The 14,862-nt window shown below is 43.9% G+C and overlaps 2 protein-coding genes across 3 annotated transcripts; one reads left to right on the top strand and one right to left on the bottom strand.

The window, feature by feature from the left end:
• The first annotated feature begins 5,462 nt into the window (after nt 1–5,462).
• Nucleotides 5,463–6,134, top strand: LOC133128893 (transmembrane protein 125-like). The gene has a single exon (XM_061242698.1). It carries the CDS (start codon nt 5,463–5,465, stop codon nt 6,132–6,134), a length of 672 nt encoding a protein of 223 aa, XP_061098682.1.
• Nucleotides 6,135–8,074: 1,940 nt separating this feature from the next.
• Nucleotides 8,075–14,136, bottom strand: LOC133127881 (chondroadherin-like protein). 2 transcript variants are annotated; one of them, XM_061240982.1, is made up of 6 exons: nt 14,016–14,136; nt 13,761–13,826; nt 11,725–11,842; nt 10,484–10,967; nt 9,298–9,360; nt 8,075–8,820 (listed from the first exon to the last, which is right to left on the bottom strand). In XM_061240982.1, the coding sequence occupies exons 3-6, from the start codon at nt 11,827–11,829 to the stop codon at nt 8,426–8,428; spliced, it is 1,047 nt and encodes a 348-aa protein (XP_061096966.1). In that variant the 5' UTR covers nt 11,830–11,842; nt 13,761–13,826; nt 14,016–14,136; the 3' UTR covers nt 8,075–8,425. The 2 variants fall into 2 exon arrangements, with proteins under 2 accessions (XP_061096966.1, XP_061096967.1); XM_061240983.1 differs by having other exon boundaries at nt 8,075–8,817.
• Between the last annotated feature and the right edge of the window lie 726 nt (nt 14,137–14,862).

Here is a 14,862-nt window from a genome sequence, read left to right as displayed (position 1 = left end):
CTGAGTCCAGACAGCATATGGCTGGTACACAAGTAGCTCACACCTTGTGTGATTCGGGCTGGTTGGTCATTTCAACACAAGCTGGAATCGAATGACGGATTCAAAAAAATAGAATCAGCAAAGCACAACGATCGATATTTAGGATACCTTCAAAGTTCCCTTTGCTTCACTTTGTGACACAGTGCAGATAGAAATCTACTTTAGTTTTGGGCTGAAGGATATGAGTTTGCAAAGTACAGCATATTGCTGGCAACACATGACAGCAAGTCCCCCAGGACAGAAGTTAGAGAACAAAGTGAAACAACACAGGGGCTGTGCAGTGAATGTAAAATCCCTCCTAGTACATGTTGCAAAATGGCCGCTGCACATCAACCAGTTGGAAGTACTTACTGAGTCAAAGCCCCAACTTGCTGATGAAAAACTGCAATTTGTCTGTTGTTGCTGGTACATTTAAGACGCTAAAAAGGCAATAGTCCTGAAACCAGTGTAACTAATTGTAGCCTCGTCCATCACTGCAATATGCCTTGTCATTTCTGGAGAATGCAGACGAACATGCATGTCCTCTGTAATGGATTGCTGGTTCCCCACCCTCCTACCCTGTCTGAACCCATGGCCTGTTATAAATTACTCCATTGGATTTCCAACCAGGCCATTTGTCTTTTTTTCTACAGATTTTCTGGAGCTTCCTATGAGGTTGTAGTTTCTGCTTGTTTTCCCCCATTTTGTATAATCAGATATTTGTACTCGATCATCACAGACTTATATTATGAGATCATATTAATGCCAGGGCCTTCTCAATGCTCTAAAATGAATCTAAGACACTAATGTGAAAGCAAGTGATGATTAGGAGTGGGATAAGCACCAATAAACACCAATTTATCTTGCCATATGTTTCATTTTAAAATCTTGAGAAACTCGAGCAGACTATTAATAAACCGGGGCCTGTTCATGAGAACAGTTATTACTCTCCCTCTCATGAGGGTTTCAGCAATAATGTTTGCACAGCAGGTCTAGATGTCGTGAAGAAAGCACTTTCCAGGCGGATTTCACGGCTTTCTCTCTCTCTGCGCTCGTGGGCGCAACACAGTCTGAATGGCAGTTAGCAGGCTTAAGCCATAATCACATTTGCACCGGCGTCATACAAGCCATCACTCTGCCCTATGTAATGTAACTCAAAAACTGCATTCCTATTTTCTGCACAGAAAGCCTCTTCTTTGTTTGCGTAACCTTTCCCTTTTCTCTGGTTTTATTTTATATTTCTTCCCAGCACTGGGGGAAGTGATGAAGAGGCCTTCTCTTACTCCTTAGTCCTCTGCACCAATTTCATTATCCATTAACATCACCATCCAGGCATCTGTCCAGTGTAGTCAATCTCATTATAAAGTGATTATGACTTCATGGAAACAGTTGATTTAACAATCTTATAGGAATGTAATGACTGAAATGATATGTGAATTATCAACGGCCCACCGACAACAAGGAATGACAGCATCTGCGATGTTAATAACTTAAGTGCAACAATCTATAAGAACAAGACAAACATAAAACAGGACACACCAAGTGCAGCTTGTGCTGCTGCCAGACTGTGGCTGTCCATAGAGATCATTGGTAAGACATGGGCCAGGTCCAAATCAGCTTACTATTGAGTATACAAGTTGCATACAAGTAGGCAAGTAAGCAGTTTCAGAAATGGCCATGGACTTGCATTAAGTTAACTTTCTTCCTGTGAAACCTGTCCCTGGCTGGTTGATGGCAGGGCATCATGTAATAGGCTCTAGAGATAATTGACTCTAGAGCAGTCTGCATTGAATATCGGTATGTATGACCTAGCCACCCAACGGAACAACGTCTTAACAGGATTAGCCACTCGGAAGCGCCTAAATATTATTTTGACAATGATTAGCTATCCAAGATATTGGTTTGCTTCTCCACAGTTCTTTATCCCTGGCTACCTGTGCCTCACTGTGCGTCACTCTCTTTCATGCTGCAATGTATATGCTGCCATCTAGTGTTGGAAAAGTATAACATTTCAGTTTTTCTTTGATGGGACTGTCTTTTTTCCCCTTTTACATGTAATGGTGTAGGGTATACTCCTGCCAAAATAGAGGCCTTGAAAACTGATTAACAATGCACTGAAATTATCGATGGGTGAGGAATTTTTACATAGATGTCATAATTACAATATAATAATTATAATATATTTTAAATATATGTTGAATATATTTTAAACATCATAAATGTAATAAGTGATTCAAAACCATCTAAAAAATCAATTGAATGTGTTGATTATGTATTAGATATCAATATGTTACACTGAGATATTTCCAGAATGTCATATTTTTATATTATATATTTTATAGTCATGATATTTTTTGCAACAAAGGGTATCCATTGAGACCTTGTATTATGTACGTAACAGAAAGTACATTCTCTGGAATACGGAATATATTTAATATCAAACATATTTTCATGAGGTAATGTAATAAATACATAGATTTCATAACTGTACTTTTGGATTATCACAACAAAAGCATGCAACTGTTTACATTGTAAGCAGAGCTTCTTTGATATAGGCAGTATGAAAAATCTCTGAAAGGCTATGAGCCAAGATCTCTGGATCTCCTGTAAAAGAAACTTATAGTTGGTCAGATTGGTTTTGGAAAAAATAAATCTTGTAAAATGACTGGTTCTATCAATCAAGTTGAAGCCAGTGTTCAGTTTGCCGGTGTTTCTCCTGTGTTCCATTTCACCCCTCCCCCTATATTTCCAGCCAAAAAAACAATGTGCTAAAAGCTGCAATGCGGCTCTTTTATAGATATCTAAATCCCAGTTGCGAAAATCCTGGCCTCCAGCACAGTGTCAAAATCGCTACAATGGGATATTGGGACATTTCCACTTGGATCAGAGGGAGGACTGCCGGTTTCAGCTGCTTTTTCCAAAGGGACTTCTATTCTATGTCAATAACCAACCCCTGCTTCATTCAGACTGCTGCCGTATGCCAGCAGAAAGACACACGCGAAAGACAGCCACAGCACTCCACACACAAAATACACACACATCATGGCAAGGAGAAGGATTTGCATCCTTCACAAAAACAAGCAGATAAGCACTGTGATTGTGCGTGAGATACTGAGCCAGCAAAACAGATGGGGTTTGTGAAGAGAGCCCATTGTGGAGTAACAAGGCCAGATTAGCTAATGAGAATGACACAGTTTGCCAGGTCACAAGAGAGCATTATGGTGGTAAGAGTGACATCAGGGCCATTCAAGCAGGACAGTGGGCTGTAGTCCTCACCAGCAGCACACGCCGTCTAACATCTGCCAGCCCGCCATGTAGCTTTGTGATTTCACTGCCCTGTATGAAGCACAACAGCGTATCACTGATGGAGAGACCCCCAGCTCCTGGCACTCTGTGCCTTGTAAGAGGTAGGATAGAAGAGCCCTGGCTGGGGGTGTGGAGAGGGGAGGCGACGACCTCTCCAACTGTCTCTGGTAGGGGCACAGAGGACCGGGAGACTATGCCAACTGTGATGAGATAAGCAGTGTGGTCAAGATACTGACCACCCCCCTTCCCCCCCAGGGTCTCCTCTCAGGGCCTGTGAGTCATAAAGGCGAGAGGGTGGGCCCCCGCCAAAACCCGACTTCAACTACCAGCTCTGCCCCCCTCAGTATGCCAAGGAACCTGAAAATCAGCCTCACGTCGAGATCACATCTTTTTGTCCTTACAAAGCAGCAGTGCATCACTGACCGGATGCGCTTTATTACTTCTGTATAGTTTTCTTTTCTTTGTTCTTCCTGGGGATTGGAGGGAGATGGTGTGGGGTTAAGGGTCATACTGGATTTCGTCAGAGCAACAAACAGGTGACTCTGAGAGGTGAGTTCCCATCCTTGCTGTTTGAGGTGACATTATTTGCAATATGTGGTTAGAATGGTTTATTAGTTTGCCAAAATGCCAATAATGTAATGTAATGTAAAAGCACAATAATAAATCCATACATTCAGATTACAGTATACTAATGATTATTAATGATTATTGCAGATCTGTGCAGTCCCACAGAGTGGTCAGGTGAAGCCAAGTCACTCTACACTCAATGAGAACTTTATTAGGTAGACCTGTACACCAGCTTGGTGTACAGTTCAACATACAGATAAGATCAAGAGGTTCAGCTGTTTTTCAGATCAAATGTCAGAATGGGGGAGAAATGTGATCAAAGTGACTTTGACTGTGGAATGATTGTTGGGGAATATCTCAGAAACTGCTGATCTCCTGGGATTTTCACACACAACAGTCTCTAGAGTTTGCAGAGAATGCTGCAAAAAACTGTTCATGAGAGAGGTCAGAGGAGAAGGGCCAGACTGGTCAAAGCTGAGAAGATGGTGACAGTAAAATAACCACACAGTACAACAGTGGTATGCAGAAGAGCATCTCTGAACACACAACGTGTCAAACCTATAAGTGGATAGGCTACAGCAGCAGAAGACCAATACAACTAAAAAACAAGTCTAATGAATACCTAATAAAGTTCTCACTGAGTGTACATCTAAGCTGTCTGCTGGCCACATTTGGGGGCAGTATAACTGTGCCAAGAGAGAATGTGAGCGGGTTGTAGGAAATCTGATTAGGTAAGGTGACCTTGGGCTTGTGCCCTGCCAGAGTTAAAAGAGACCCAGGTGAGCAAGATAGAGGAAATATGAGATTGAAGGTGTCAATGGGTCTGAAAATCAAGAGAAATCGGCATAAGAAATGCAGGAGAGATTGCAGTGCAGCCAGTCTTATCTGAGAGTAATACATTCACCCTGGAGGGAGAGCAAATGGGATTAAAGGAGGAAAACAAACCAAAGACTCTATCCACGAAAATAGAACTGGCTCTGTGGCTGGAAGGCACATTTCATTGAAAATAATTGGAATGAAATTGAAGAGCATTTTAGTCATTCAGGCCTTAATGCATAAGAAGTAACTATTGGCACAAAGTGAGAATTCAGTAGTTTACTGTTTACTGTTTAATATTTGATGTGTGTGTGTGTGTGTGTGTGTGTGTGTGCTTGCATGTGTTCAACACTACTACTCAAATCATATTATATGTCAATTGAATGATTTGATTTGAGAAACACAACTCAACTGCTCACATTAGCCCCATGTATGAAGCAGGCCCATGCAGGAACAAATGTGTCAGGTATGGCAAGTTTACAGTACAAGGAAGTTACACTACCATGTTATGCTTGTGACAGGGGATTTGGCTGTTATTTAGAGATGTTACAGATGTCTGAAGACCCACTTTATGTGTCTGTCTCTATCTTTGGTGGATTGCGCTGGCCAGCTTTATATAAATAATATGAATAGAAACTGCGTCTGAGAACATTCTCTCACCTGGGTGCCACTTCCCCCTCCAGCTCCTCACCTGGCTCCGGTGATCTGGTGAGAGTCAGCACACGAGGAAGAGAGAGAGACAGAGCGGGAGAGCAATGGCGGAGATGCAGGTCCTCTCCGCCCGTCCCCACGTGCGGGTCATGCGGGTCGGCCGGGTGCGTGCCCGTCGGAACCTCCTGGAGGAGCAGGTGGAGCTGTGGTGGTTCCGCGAGCCGCGGAAGTCCATGGCGTGCTACTGCGTGTGCGTGGCTCTGGTGGTGGCCTGCGGGGCAGGCGGGGTGGGGGTCCTCTCCAGCACCACCAGCTCCTCGGGGGCCTGGCGGCTGGTGGTGGGCGTGGGGCTGTGCCTGCTGGCGCTGGCCGTGCTGCTGAAGCAGCTGCTCAGCTCGGCCGTGCAGGACATGGGCTGCGTGCGCAGCTGGGGACGCATCCGCGCCCTCAAGAGCGGAGGCCCCTCCGACCACGCCCTGGTCCTGCTGACGGGCGGGGCCCTGCTGGTCTGCGGGGCGGCCCTGCTGGGCCTGGCCCCGCCCCACCCCGGCCCGGGCTCCCCGCTCAGCGACATGGCGCTCACCGGGGTGGTGCTGCTGGCCGGAGGCGGGGCCACGGTGCTGGGCGCGGCCGGGTACTCCGCCGCGACGTACCTCCTGGAGCGGACGGGCGGCGGGAGCAGGCTGACGGACAGACCGGCGGCCATCTTTACTATCTCCGGCCGAATGGGCGAGACTGGGAGGGAGGCCACCTCCAGCATGGTCAACCTGCTCTGAGAGACGGAAATACAACAGAAAATATATTTATACAAAAAGATTCTAAACACTACACAACTGCATACTTTAGCCTTGTGTATGAAACAGGCCCACGCAGAAACAAGTGTGTCAGATATGGTTTACAGTATGAGGAAGCTACACTACCTTGTTATGCTTGTGACAGGGGATTTGGTTGTTATTTAGAGATGTTAAATGTGGCTGAAGACCCAGCAACATGACGGTCACAGGAGTGGTTCTGCTGGCCGGGCTGGACCGTGCGGCGACCATTTTTACCATCTCCGGCTGAATGGGCGAGACTAGGAGGATGGCTACCTCCAGCATGGTCAACTGACTCTGAGAGATGGGAATACAAGAGTAAATATAATTATAGCAAAAAGACTATAATGCAATGCTTTCATACAAACATGGAAAGAGACACTGGTACATCAGTTATGGCACATACCATGAACACAGGCTGGGATCTGAAGTTGCAGGTTCAAGCTGCAGCTTCGTCACCAGTGGATAGGGCTGTGGTTATTTCCATCTTATGAAGATCTTCATGTTGGTTTCTGCATCTCACAGGGAATATACTTTCAGAATGTGTGCTTTTTCAGCGGACTGAACTTTGGTTCCTGAGATGAACTACTGCATTTAAGTCAGCCAGGGTTCCTTGGTTTGATAGGAGGTTGACATACTGTATATTTATATTGAATGATTTGATTTGAAAGTATGAACGTTAATCTAAAACAGACGGACAAGTGAATTTAATATTCCAAGATGGTGTGATGTATAACTGAATTACCTCAGCACAAAAGTGTGTGCAGAGATATGCTCTGATCTAATTTTGATAAATAAGTGCCAAGAATTTTGTGATTTGCAATGTTGGAGACCCATACAAGAAAACTGGGAAAGGGAATTGAGTGTTTTGTGTATTTGTATATTTATTTAATGTATTTGTTCATAGACAAGACACAGAAACATCACAGAGGCCACACATAAATAATTTCACATTAATAAACGATTTAATGATATTTGAAATAATAAGTCTAATAATAATAATAAGGTTGCTACGAAAGACTGCTTCAATGTAACCGTGCATCACAGACCCCTGAGAGTCTGCAGGCAAACCAGATGCCATCGCCTGACCAGTGTAAACAACACTATGACTCACCCTCGACAGGCCTGGGCTCCGGCTAACTGGTGCCGATTGTCCTGGGTGTGTAGCCCAGTGTATGTGACTGGAGGATGGTCCGATGATGTCAGCGCTTGTGCCCGGGGGCAGGGGTTAGTCGGCTGCGCTTGGTGACGCCACTGGCTGCGACCTGTATTCTGCCAGCCATCTGTTCATAGCTCTCCATCACCCGCTGACAACAGCCAGTTTCGTCATGTCAAACAACCGACACGCGACGGCAGAAGAGGGAACCAAACACATTACTGTAACCTCCCTTATTTTATTGTTTTCAGTTATTCGCTGCATACTTTAATTATTTATATCAATAACAGTCACCACTATTTACTGAAACTTGCAGTGGACATCTTTGGTTGACATTTGATATCTATAAATTGCATTGTGATGTTTTTTGGTGGTACAAATAATCTTTGCAGAGCAGTGGGATAAGTCTATCAGAAATCAAGTGGATTATTTTGTACTCCTGTGTTGAGCTGAGCAGCCACATCAGTCTCTCTGAAGGAAATGCCTAGCTTTTATTCTTTGTTTAACTGGGGGAAATTGTTTATCGTTGCGTTAATGCCTATCCGATTGTGAATCTAGTTTCCCCTTAAATAAGCAAATAAAAGAACTCACATAAAATAGCAGAATAACAATAGAGAGAGCATGAAGCAACGCTTGATATAATTGGAGTCTTTATTTACCATGGCAACAATTCAAAATATAAATTCCCTTAATATATTTTCTGTGAACAAATTAGCATATTCATTGTACAAAAGAGCATATACTTCCATCCATTTAGTGACAAATATATAAAGTGTGATAAATACATAGAAAATGGATCATTTACAAATACTGTAGATAATTTTTTTTTGGCTATTGATCAAGAACGTTTCGATAGGGAGTGTCTTCTTTCAAAAGATAATTCAAATCTGCGAAACAGGCATACTTCACACCAGTTTGACCCCGTTTGCCTCATGTCAGCTTTTTCGCCAGAAACAACAGTGTGTCACTGTGTATTCAATTATTTACAGCAACAAGTCAATCAGTGTTAAACAGTGCATGCTATTGTAAAAAAAATCACTATAAACAAATAATTGGTCAGCTACGTATATTGATCGCCCACTGCCTCACACCCGTAGCGCTAACCGATGCTAAACTGGATATCGTCGTCGCTGCTCTCCTCTCCCCCCTCTTCCTCCTTCTCTTCAGCCTCCCTCTGTGCCCTCTCTCTCTCGCTGGCCTGGATGTAGTTGTCCTCGATGAAGCCGTCGTCGTCGTCCTCCACCTCAGGGGGCCGGCCGTCGCTGTGAGAGTTGTATCCAGGGCCCCCGAGCCCCAGCCCCGCCCGGCTGCACTGGCTGGTGGTGTCGCCCTCAGGCAGTAAGGCGTGGCGGTAGCTGGCTAAGTAGCGGCGAAACACCTTGAACTTGACCGCAAACACGATCACGCCGGCGATGCAGAGGGTCGTCAGCAGAGCGGCCATGAGGTACGAGAAGGTGTGCCTCGGACCGGGGACGTCCTCGCCGGACACCTCTACTGTGAGAGAGGGGACATCCAGAGGGGGCAGCGTTGGGAGTTTGAACAGCACATTTACGTAACAGGAGTCATTGACTGAAGTTTTGCCCTCCTCAACACTTTGGTGATTAAGCGGTCCCAAGGATTCAGACAGAAAACTAGATGGTCAACTTCTACATTCTTTCTGTCCTCTCCACTTCCTATCTACAGGAGGGAAACAGGCCCTTCATGTGCTCTATTACAGTTTGTGACTTCAATGAATATGCACATTTACAGAAGGAACATTTACAGTACAGTGATGCCTTTACAGGACAAGAGAATGCTGGTAAAATTCGACTTGGTTACAACATTAATCAATTAAGTAATTTAGGCCAAATGGGATATGCAATATATTGAACCAAATCTATCACTTGGACTAGACCATACCAAGCCCAAACTGAATGAGGACACTCACTGGTGAAGAAATCTATAAGCCAGCAAGCTGAACAGAGATCTTACCTTTCAAGCTTCTGTTTCTGACTTCGTCATCTACCAGCAGTTTCCGGTGAAAACTCGATGCACCTGACACAAATAAGTATGTACATACATGTATCATTTTCATTTTTTCCCTCTGCTTTTCATTTTCATATGCCAGCTCTGCTATAGAGCCTTTTGGCTAGATGGCTTCACAGTTAATGCAGCAGGTGCAGGTGGATGGCAGGGACCCAACTGAAAAATGAGTTACTGTTGCGGTGCTGTTGTAGCTGCATTTGCCCCCCAGCAGGCAGTTGTTCCATATAACATTAAATAGAAATGAGTTACACACAAAGACAGGTGCACAGCTCAAACATTTAGCATCTATATTTATACTTCAGAACCTCTAATTTCAGGAATGTACCTTCATCAGTTATTATATGCTGAGAGCAACCTTGTATACCCTAACTCAGGAACACTATGACAGGTTAGGTAGAACACAAATTCACTAATTAAGTCACTGGGCTCATTCCAATAGCTTATTTTTCACCTCCTTCCTCCTTTCCTTGCTCCTAGCTCCACCCATCGGGGGAGGCAAGGAAAAGAAGCAAGAAAATGAGGCGAAGTCAGTGGAATCGAGAAAACGTGAATTAGGCAAATTAAGCAATTACAGACATAGCAGATGCGGCTTGTAGCGTAGTGGTTAGGGTACATGACTGGGACCTGCAAGGCCAGCGGTTTGATCCCCGGTGTAGCCACCATAAGATCTGCACAGCCGTTGGGCTGGGCCCTTAACCCTGCATTGCTCCAGGGGAGGACTGTCTCCTGCTTTGTCTAATCAACTGTACGTCGCTCTGGATAAGAGCGTCTGCCAAATGCCATTAATGTAATGTAATGTGATGTAAAGATGCCTGGCAGATGGGGAGAGGTGGATTCACAGGTCAATCATTTATACATCACGCGTTCCGGAAAAATACTTTTGCAAAGAATGTGCTCCTTGCTCAAGTAATCTTCAGGAGCTTCACAGCTCCTAGCCTCAAGCTCCTTGAAGGAGCATTTAAGGGATTGGAATTTCCTTAAAGATGGCGGACAAGTAATTGGTCAGGTCAGGCAAGGAAAAAGGAGAAAGGAGGTGAAAAATAAACAATTGGAATGAGCCACAAGTACACATCAAAAATACCCATGACTGTTAGCAGACTAGCTAAAGGTCAGTGAAGAATTCAGGACATACCTCCAGACATGTCGCCAAGAACCAAGCCATGCCAAGCTCTGGGCCTGATTAATTGGGGCACACCCTTAAGCCAAGCTGGGGGAGCAGCCCTCAGGTGGTCATTACCATGGAGATCAAGGAAGGATAGGAATCTCAGGTCTCCCAGGGCAGCCGGTAGGGGGTCTCGCAGTCTGTTGTTCCCAAGAAAGAGCGTGTACAGCTTGGGGACGGCCTGGAACGCACCAGGCTTGATCTCCGCCAGGTGGGTGGAGCTGAGGTCCAGGACATGGAGTTGGCTCAGGCCCGCCAGTGTGCCAGTGTCCAGCAGGGGGAGGTAGCTGCCGGACAGGTTCAGTAGGACCAGACCCTCGAGTCTCCTCAGGGCCCTCAGGGTCGAGGAACGAGTGAGGTTCAGGGAATTCTGGGACAGGTCGAGCATGGTCGCATTTGCCCAGACCTCCCCAGGAACCTCTGTCAGCTTCCTCCCACTACAGTTGAAGTATGCCTATTGGAAAATAAATAAATAAATAAAAGGCATGGAATTGAACTGTGTCACCATTAACTTGCATAAAGGAATGCTAAATTGAATACCAAGAAGTGTGCTCTCCTCCAAAATAATCGATAGTCCCAATCATATCCACTGTATCGGCTGATTTCTGATGTTCATTTATCTTACTTCTTTAGCCAATCAATGACATTAACTGATTACTTAAAGGAGCACTGTCACGTTTGTTTCAGTTGAGATTATTTTGATTAAATGCTTAAATTATGTCTGTAGGCCTTTTTAAAATCACCGTCAGTGTAGCCATTTCCTAAATATTGGGCAAACATGTATGATGACATGAATCTCCTTGAATCTCCAGAACGTAACAGGCGCTCAAACTCCATCCTTGAACGCAGGGACTGGTTTATGGACGGCCACCCATCCAAGCGATCACATGACACTCTCAGAAAAATACGGTGTTAGATACAAATATCACATAACTTAACTTGGCTAGCCTGAGCGATATGACGGACAGCTCTGACTTTGCCGAGTTAGAGTGACTTCACTGGACGTGTTTGCCCCATATTTTGAAAACAGTTACACTGACGGTGATTGTAAAAAGGCCTACACACATAATTTAAGCATTTAATCCACATAATCTCAATTTAAATAAGCGTGGCAGTACTCCTTTAAGAGCTGAAATGCACCCAAAAAGAGAAGATATTGTGTCCTTCCAGGACTGGAGTCTGACACCTCTACTCTGTGTAGCCACTCCTACCTTTGTAGCAGTGAGGTCACAGGGACCTGCTGTCCAAGGTGCAACACCTGCGGCCAAGCCCCAGAGAAACAAGGCCATAAAGTGGCTCCATCCCAATGCCATCATACCAGCCTCCCACCTGGAGAGAACAAGAAGGAACAAACTACTGTCACGGGGAGATGTACTCAGCCATTTTTATGAATTCATCATAAAAGGCCCATAATGTGCGATAAAACAATCATTCTTGCAGTTTAATGCACCATGCACTCCAGGTTTACACCTGCATTCCTCTGGCAAAGCTTCTAATTACTTCACAGTTTACACAGGCTGACGTGCTAATTATCAAAAAGAAATCTGACTAAAAGAACATGGAAGGTTGAACATTATATTTTTATTTTAATAACTGTATTTTATATGTACCAGTGTTGTCTTTTTTTCTTATTTACATTTGCAATGTGAAACTGAACCATGGTCTCTCAATACCGCAACGCCACCCACACCCATAGAGTGAGCACTGGAGCCGAAGCATATGCTTTCTTCCACACCCAGAAGAGCCAGCTCCAATGCTGAGACATGCCCATCTCTCACTTGATGACAGAAAGTGGTAACCTGTATGTGGCTGCCCTATTGTAGAAAGTAATGGATCCCTGTCCGACTGGACTCCAAAACAGCTTAGTTGTCTGCTGTTGAGTATATAAACCAAGTACACTAGAAAAGAAGGTTTGGCAAAAACTTCCCTAAATGTACTGTTCTGAAAATAAATCGTTTGAATCAGTCCCCTAGAATGGGGGAACTATGTGTATCTCTATAAAAAGGGATACAATTCCTATGAGAATCACCAAATATGGATGGAAATACCCTCCAAATAAATGAGACAGTCTACGCTTTAACCTCATATTCAATGTTTCATTTCAAATCAAATATGCAGAGCCCAAAGAACAGAAATTGTAGCACTGTCCAAATACTTATGGATTGCACTGTATGTATATGATCTGGTAATTTTAAGTATACTACATTTACAGAAAATCCCTTCATGTCAGGTGGTAGGTCCAAGCCTGTGGCTAGCACCTTAACTAGCTGAGACACTATGGACCTTGATTGTTCCTTTATTTCCTGAAATCCATGAACAGCAATCCGTTGCGAATGGTTGATCCTTATTAACCCAGGTGAGCTTCTTAGAAAGAATGAATTTAATCCTTTTAAAGCAGGAATCTCCATACTTCTGGAGAGCCATTTTCATTGCTACTTGAGCTTCCGGTTAACTGGACTTACCAGGATTGCAGAAGACAAAAAATTACATACCCTGTCACCCGCCAGCACTACAGGGGTTTGGGACCCCTGGTTCAAAACAACACTCTCTTTCCCCCAAGCACATGCACACCTGCAATCTTTACAAACCATACATACACAGGCATTCCAACGCCACCTCCCAATTCTGGTAAATAAGAAAGTAGGTCAGGATGTCTGGATACCTCCCTGGTATTTTCATATTATCAAGACGATACCTGTGGATTGCCACAGCTACCCTGTTTGCCAACTATAGATCACTTTGCAAACTAAAGGACAACAGCTACACACATTTGTTGCCTGGCTTGACAGGGGTACTGAGGTGCTGAACACAACATCAAAAAATAAGACCAATAGATATTTCCGTATAGCATGTAAGCAGAGTAAACGGAACACACAGCCACTGTAATTGACCTCAAATAAGCCTTAACTAGTCTCTTTTCCATTATTTAATCCCACTGCAACTGATCTGGAATCAGAAATTCACTCCCTCCGGTTAGGATCGTTTTATATTCAAGCTCATAAATAACATAGTATTTAACTTTTTAAAAGACAAAATATATATATATATATATATATATATATATTTTTTTTAAGTTAAATGGGAGTATGATTATAGTTTCGACAACAACATCAAAAGAACAATATATCGAACGCAAATAGCCTGCTTCTCAAAAATGAGACCCCTGACCACTGGTAAATATCACATGCTCATAATGCTATAAAATTTGAATTTCCTCGTTTCAGTTACTGACAGAGAAATTGCTCACCACAATGATGTTATTGTCACCGTCGCAGTTTGAAGGCAGAAAGATGGCACTGTAACTCAACGACTCCTAAATAAAATGACAATATTGACAAGTCAACAGGAGAGTCAAGACTTGCTTGTGCTGAGTGCCTAGATACAGCAGATAACAACCTGAATTCAAGCTATCCAACGGTCATATGACCTCAGTAGCACCGAAACCCTTGTAAAGAGGACGGAAGTCCTACCCTTTGCTGCAAACAGCAAAGATTTTACATACCTGCTTGTGGTAGATAGCACCTGATTCAAAAGCCTTGTGCAGTCAGATACCTACGATGGTCTATTTCCGGCCTTTTGAATAAAATGGAGGTATGCTGTACAAAGGGTAACAGCAATATAACACTACCTCGAGGACAGGTTAATTAGTAACTCCTTAAGTGAATTAAGCATTCCCAAAGTCCGCGCGTTCCTAGTTTTAATCGTGTAATAATAAATGGCTTGACTAAACAATGAAAGACAATAATGAAAAAGAAAACAAACCGTAGTGTCTACACGTTTGACTGCTTATTTGACAGGGACAAACATCGACGTTCCCATTCCCTGTATATGCACGGTAATAATCGGAATGAATGACTACAAATATTTGAATGATTGAACATAGCAGGGTTACAGCAGGCAAATAGTGATACACGCAGGCAACGCCAATGTTTGTTATTCAAATTGGTGCTTTGAACTTCCTCCTCCCCAGTTTCCTTCTCCTCTGACCGTCCCTGAAGTTACTTTCCAGAAGTGTCTTTTGATGGCACACCAAACCTTTCCCAGGAGAGTTCAGGCCCTGAATTTAATCAACACTGGTCCTAGAACCCCCAAGTTCCTCCTATAAAGAACTTGTTTTCTCCCCTGTCTACATTAGCTTGGCTCAATCTGAACTGCGTTGAAGCAGTATTGTGGATTGCACTGACAGCATGACATATCGAAGTAAGAATTGGAGACAGTATGAAGACACATTTCCATTGCCAGCCCCACAATCTTCTGCATCCAATTCAGACCATCCATGTACAGCTCATCTTACAAAATACTAGGAGCAACACAGTCATTCCAATATTGGAGTAAAGTGCTATAGCTCA

The sequence above is a fragment of the Conger conger genome, chromosome 5, assembly GCF_963514075.1.
Source record: "Conger conger chromosome 5, fConCon1.1, whole genome shotgun sequence".
In the NCBI taxonomy this organism is placed as follows: Eukaryota; Metazoa; Chordata; class Actinopteri; order Anguilliformes; family Congridae; genus Conger; species Conger conger.
The sequence above is the reverse complement of the archived record's forward strand: the minus strand, read 5'-3'. Positions and strand labels throughout refer to the sequence as shown.

What these genes read in the sequence shown, in the direction of transcription:
- LOC133128893 (XM_061242698.1), top strand. Translation starts at nt 5,463, where the DNA reads ATGGCGGAGATGCAGGTCCTCTCCGCCCGTCCCCACGTGCGGGTCATG.
- LOC133127881 (XM_061240982.1), bottom strand. Translation starts at nt 11,829, where the DNA reads ATGATGGCATTGGGATGGAGCCACTTTATGGCCTTGTTTCTCTGGGGC. An exon ending in GTGACCTCACTGCTACAAAG is followed by an intron (nt 10,968 to 11,724) that starts GTAGGAGTGGCT and finishes ATTTTCCAATAG; the next exon opens with GCATACTTCAACTGTAGTGG. An exon ending in CAGAAACAGAAGCTTGAAAG is followed by an intron (nt 8,821 to 9,297) that starts GTAAGATCTCTG and finishes CCTCTCTCACAG; the next exon opens with TAGAGGTGTCCGGCGAGGAC.